This window comes from Macrosteles quadrilineatus, unplaced genomic scaffold (genome assembly GCF_028750875.1).
Source record: "Macrosteles quadrilineatus isolate MER2022 unplaced genomic scaffold, UCM_ALF_1.0 Scaffold_3__2_contigs__length_128488019, whole genome shotgun sequence".
Taxonomy (NCBI): domain Eukaryota; kingdom Metazoa; phylum Arthropoda; class Insecta; order Hemiptera; family Cicadellidae; genus Macrosteles; species Macrosteles quadrilineatus.
The window spans coordinates 34,338,702-34,345,147 of NW_026542596.1; the positions used below are offsets into that span (position 1 = coordinate 34,338,702).

The 6,446-nt window shown below is 33.6% G+C and overlaps 1 protein-coding gene across 1 annotated transcript in view; it reads left to right on the top strand.

Moving 5' to 3' along the window:
• LOC128990129 (choline transporter-like protein 1) overlaps window positions 1-2,699 on the top strand; it is a 51,764-nt gene extending 49,065 nt beyond the window's left edge. The window contains exons 16-17 of the mRNA XM_054412389.1: window positions 1,239-1,331; window positions 1,965-2,699. Coding sequence (XP_054268364.1) covers window positions 1,239-1,331; window positions 1,965-2,021 — 150 coding nt within the window. The 3' untranslated portion in view covers window positions 2,022-2,699. The remainder of the gene's footprint in view (window positions 1-1,238; window positions 1,332-1,964) is intronic.
• Window positions 2,700-6,446: the final 3,747 nt, after the last annotated feature.

The following is a 6,446-nucleotide window of genomic DNA, read 5'->3' on the forward strand; positions in this document are numbered from 1 at the left end:
GTGCACGGAAAGTAACCGTTATGGGATTTTGCAGTGTAGACCGACCAGGTGTGTTGCATTATTTGCTGTTATCTGTGACATAAGCATGGAAACTCAACGTTATGAGTACGGTGTTTTTCTTGATACTAAGTTGACAAGTTTTTCAATATCGTAATGAAAAATAATGTTTAATAGGTACTTGTCTTAAAAGTGCCATAGCAGGGCTCTATAGCATTTTCCTGTAAATGCAATCTCTCCCCGCAATAAGTCACTTTCAAGACTAGTAATGAAAATTACTAACTTATTACATCATACTCCACAGAAACAGGTACTTTTCCATCCATATTGATAGGCTGGAAAGTTGCCCTTTGCCATGCCTACACACGGAAAAGTAACGTAATGTACATTCATCACAAAAAAATTTATTTTCGTCACTCTGTATTCGAAAATAGCCCATTTCCATACAACTGAGATCTTAGAAAATCTTCAATTTCCTTACACCAAAAACCAATAGTGATCAGCTGACTTTTCCTGACATAAACATTACTTTCGCTACACAAACAATACTTTGCCTGACATCAACAAAGTTACAATCAGCTGAATTTTACTCTAATTGTATTGTATTAAGATTAGAAAAATAAATAGATTACGAAATATCAGATGTTTTTTAAAGTTTGATGAAGTAGTTTTTTCATCGTGGTAAAAAGTATCGTTCAATACTCGTCACGAAAGTCCCAATTTGGGGCTCGATAGTGTTTCCCATGCTAGTCTTCGACTCGCATGTAAAACACTATCTCACCCCGAAATGGGTCACTTTCATGACTAGTAGTGAAATACTGTATACTATTACCGTGCACTTCACAGTAAAAGATTTTTACCGTGCACTTAGTCAGCTGATGAAATAAACAGGTAATTGCAACGGCCTATTTTAATTTTTGAAATGTAAAAATATTATTATATATGTTGTGTCCTATTGTGTTATGGGTTTAAATGTACTAATTTTTCTGTATAGTAAAATATGATGTAATAAGTATTGCTTGGTAAGCTATACTGTGCTCGCACAGTAAAACACCACATACCGGGCTAGTAAAAAAATATAAGAAAAGCATTTTCACTTAACTTTTTTATGTGTAAATCATAAACAAGCAGAAATATATGATACCTTTTATTGTATGGTAGCTGATTTTTTTCTTCCAAAATTGCGATACAAACTATAAAATTCTACTAGTTTTGGTGAAAAATGATGAATGGTGTTACAGATGGTGATAGACACAATTTTCATCTGCTTCTGTGAGGACTGTGAAATGAACGATGGCATCAGCAAACCGTACTTTATGAGCAAGGGACTGATGGTGAGTATTAGATAAAGATGTCCACTCTTTTATGGCAGGTTAACCTAAACTACGGTAAAAACTCACTACCTAACTCAACAATTTGTTGACCCCATTGGGTTTTAATAAATGACATACCGGTAACAGACTATATCTTACATAATCTATTACTGTTATTACATGAGTATTAACATGGGTGGACCGATGCTTCTGGGTGTCGAGATTTATTCGGCAAAAACTCAAACAAAAATATTTTTACACATAGAGTACCTAAGGAATCATGAAAGAAATGTAGAATATCCAACAATAAGGTTAATTGTTGACAAGCCAAGGGAGAATAAAGTGTGTCAGACTGCTGATTCCGTTTATTTTAAACTAAAATGTATACACAGTTCTTGATATTTAGAACTTGACAACAGAACTGAAACAAACAAAGAACAATAGTCTTTCCTCTCATCTCGACCTTAAATTCCCCCCTCCCTTTCAGTGGCCAAAATTTGAACTAATTTGTCGCTTAAGTATTTTTCAGACTCTAAAAAAAAATAGCAGTCTAGAAAAACGGCCCCTAAATCCTACTCCACTGATGATCCCCTCAAATATGGATTCCTATGTAAATTATTTCATTTAATGCTCTAATTCAAATTTATTTTTCAGGAATATGTTGAGAACAGTAAGAAGGTTCTGGCTGTTGGGGATGGTGCCCGGGACTAAGGAGATTTACCAGTGATCTTTTATTCTGCCAAATTATAGTTGTATATTCCTACCAGTAACTTTAATGGTTATGAACAGTACTCATAAAAGACATGTTAATAAGTGACAAAACCGTCCTGCTCGGTTTTTAAATATAAGATTTTTATAACTTATAGTTAGTTTGGAATATAATGCTACAATTATTGTTTTTGTGATTTGATTCAATCTGCATTTTACATTTCACAGTACCACCAAACCACTATATTATAAAATAAGAAAACTTGTAAATAAGTCTCTGTAACAATTTAGTAACAAATTCATTTATATAAATATCGTTGCTCATTGTAATCATAAATGACTTTTGGTTTTATAACTTTCCATTGTTTTCATTTTAGTATTAAATGTTTAAAGATTAAGATCTCATGTACCGTAATAATAACAAATGTAGAGCAAGAAGCTATGAACAAATCTAAAAAAAGACTTACTTCCTATTTTGTTAAAACCTTCGCTGACAACCATCAATTTGGGTATATATTATGTGAAATTTGGTTGCATTTTAATATAGAAAACACTTTAAAGATGGTTTTATAAATTGAAGAAAACAGTCTAGTGAAAACTTAGTTAGTGTATTTTTACTATGACTTTTTTATACATGTATTTATTTTTGTAAGAATAAACTTGTTTTATCTAAACTGTGAATTTCCTCTTTATTTTAAATTCCTTTCACCCGATATGATGAATCAGTTGCACACTACTCCCCAAATGAGTTTTTGGATTGTGTATTTTGTGATTTTACATTAACAGTAGGTACCGGGGGACCGAGCTGTGGCTCGGTAGGTATGTTTATTATGATTGTAAAAAGCAATATAAAGGAAACTCGCCTTTTCTTTATAACTAATTTTGGCTTTTATAATTTAAGTTTCAGTGGAATTTCAATTTAGGCTACTATGATGAAAATTTTAACTTGGCAATCCAACACAACAATTTTTTTTAAATCTTACACGTTTCTTACGTTGTAAATAAATTAAAAAATGTTTTTTTTTTACTAACTGTTAGTCAATGCTGTTACCCACGGGTTTGACTTCATAATTATTAGTAAAAACTATTGATTGGTTAAGTTAAACATGGTTAAACTGAAATAAACAAAACAGAATACAGTACAAACAATAATCACACCTGATTTTAATCCTACTATTATTATTATTATTAATTATTAATATTATCAATGAGAAAGTTTGGATGTATGTTTGTGACAAGTGAACGCATTAACCACTGGACGGATTTTGCTGAAATTTGGCATGATGATAGCTCACATTCCCGATTAACATATAGGCATATTCTTATCTCAAAAATCCTTTTGGGCTCCGCCCCAGTGGCTCTATAGTTCCCCATGTTAACCTTATGAGTATTCATATTAAAAGGGAATTAAATAATTTAGTCAGCTGTTTCAACTAAAAAGTTGATTCTATGATATGCAAAAGCATTAAAAACTTACAAGATTACCAACAGGGTGCAGCACTATTATTTTTTTAAATCTATGACAACAGCTAATTTGCAACCAAAAGGTGAGTGAGCGTAGCGAACGAACTTCATCCTGGAGGCGAGTTAGCGTAGCGAACGAGCTAACCTGAAGGCAAGTGAGCGCAGCGAACGAGCTCACTTATGAAGTAAAATGGGGCAAAGCCCGCGGGTACAGCTGAGTGAGCGTAGCGAACGAACTTCAACTTGGAGGCGAGTTAGCGTAGCGAACGAGCTAACCTGAAGGCAAGTGAGCGCAGCGAACGAGCTCCATTCTAAAGGTGAGTGAGCGTAGCGAACGAACTTCAACCAGGACGTGATTGAGCCATGCGAACGAGCTCACTTATGAAGTAACCCAGACAGCACACTTTCTCCTCAGGACATCCCACGGATATTGCGACAGGATATGCAAGATATCCCATAGTGGTCCTATGGTCAACTTGGGATATCACAGGATATCCACAGGAATGCCTAATGTCCCCGCCCGGGGATGTCCTACGGATAAGCTCCCACGCATATCCGTGGGACATCCGAGGTCATCCCAGGGTAGTCCTCAGGACATTCTCAGGACATATGGGACTACTATGGGATGTCCCTGGGATAAAGTGTGGTCTGGGCCTGAACATAAAAAACACAAAATAATATAGATTTAGTATGAAAAGCTTAATTATAAGTTTAGTAAATTGATTAAATAGTTAATAAACACAAATTTTGAAGAAAAAAACGAGAAAAAAGTTTGGGTTTCGAACCTGGTACCTTCGCCTTGCGAGCCTCTTACCTTACCTCCTGAGCTATCCGCGCTTGTTGATTATGGGTGTTTTCAAGTGGTTAAAGAGTAGCCGACAGTTGCAATGGTCGCAATACTTAAAATATTTTTGATACTACAGTATAGGCTATATATGATTCTGTTAATCTGTTTAGACCTCAAGTAGTTGAATTGTTTTTCTGGTAGTTGGAGAGGATACTGGTATTTGAATATAGATTATTTAATCACCATTAGATTAGCACTGTAATAATTGATTGTTATATGATTAAAATTAGTTTTTTGTTGTTTTATTAATTTAAAGTTAGAATTAAATTCACATTTCACACAACTATGATAGACCTCTAGTTTTCCTGAACTCAGTGGTAGTAATATGTCAGTAAAGTAAAGTCAACCCTTGCTAGCCATAGTATTAACAAGACATATTTTCAATCTGGGAAACCTTAAACTTTTAAAATAAATTATAAAACCTCAACATCTTAATGCGTGGGAATCTTATTTAAAAAAAAAAACAGACCAAAATTATTTGTTAAATAATGAAGACGGCCCAATTATAAATTCGGAATTACTGAAAATAATTACATCAAGAACAACACTGTAACATACCGGTATCCAAAATTCAAAAGATTAATTTTTCTAATATTATTTTTTATTTTTCCAATATCCTTTAAATCATCTGTTTTAACTTTGTTTAAAATTAATTTATTAAGTAAATATTTACTTTTTGTACTAGTGTAAACACAGCCTGAAGATGGAAACCAAGTTTCTGAAAGCACTAGTAAAAAAACAAATGATTATATATTGGCCTTGTTCTTGTTGAACATTTAAATTTAGATATACTGTACATTTCATCAGTAATAGTATTTTTTTTCTTCAGTTTGTTACCGGGACATTACGGGACATTACAGGATATCTAGTGGATTTTGTACATGTCCCGGGATGTCATGGGACATTCTGGGATATCCTATGGCATTCGTACATATCCCGGGACTTTACAGGATATCCTGAGGTTAACTTACAAATCCCGGGACATTACGGTATATTGTAGGATATCCTGTGGATTTCGTACTCGTCCCGGGATTTTGCGGGATATCCTGAGGATAGCGCACATATCCCGAGACATTCTCAGGACATATGGGACTACTATGGGATGTCCCTGGGATAAAGTGTGCTGTCTGGGTAAAACGGGGCAAAGCCCGTGGGTACAGCTAAGGTAATAAATTGAAAGAATAACATAAAAATAAGTAGCTGGGGTATTTTCTTTATGTATCCATATCCTATACTCTAATACGAGTATGCAATGATTTTGATGATAATTTAGTATGTTGTAGCCCTTTAAATTCTGAACAAAATGGTGTGAACTCCCATTCCCGTAAAAATTACGGTTCAATAGTTAAATAAAGTTCAATTTCGTTCCTAAACTAAATGGTAGGTGTGAAACTATTTTAAGACATTTTCAAAGAACTAACATTGTCTCACCGACCCGTTAAGCAATGCCAATTTTAACTCCTAGCTGTAGTACTTTTATATAGAACACTATATAACATTAACAGCTTTGTGTTTTATCTTAAGTATGCTTTAACTGTCAGCTGACTAAACGAAAACAGCTGATGTTTAAAAAAATCTCTCACCTGGACACTTTTTTTGCGTCATTTGTCATTGTCGACTGCTAGCTAACCTTATTGATTGTTTTTGTTGTCCTTCATTTTTAGAGGTTAGGTTATGATGTTGTTGTAATTTTTTTAAATTATAGAACCAAATAATGCTGTTTGCTGTTAAATCCTCATTTAGTTGTGCAAGCTTTTTGACAATACCGAATACATATATAGATTTATGTTTAGTTCCCTGTTTAATATAGATCAATAAGATTCGTTACAGATGTAAGATCTAAATAAGTGTTCTGTAAGTATTATTACATTTTGATAATTCAACTTAGCTTAGGCTTACTAAGTTTGAAACCTGAAAAAAACATTAAATTTTATTTTACAGCAACAAATTAACTGTTTGTTTCGTCTATGGAAACACATTGATTTGATTTAAGCATATTTTTTTTATATAGGCTAACTACGTGATTCATTTGAAGCAATCATTAGGCTTAGGCCTAGCTAGTATATAAATATCTAAGCATTTGCATACTGTTAAACTGATACATGATACACAGTGAT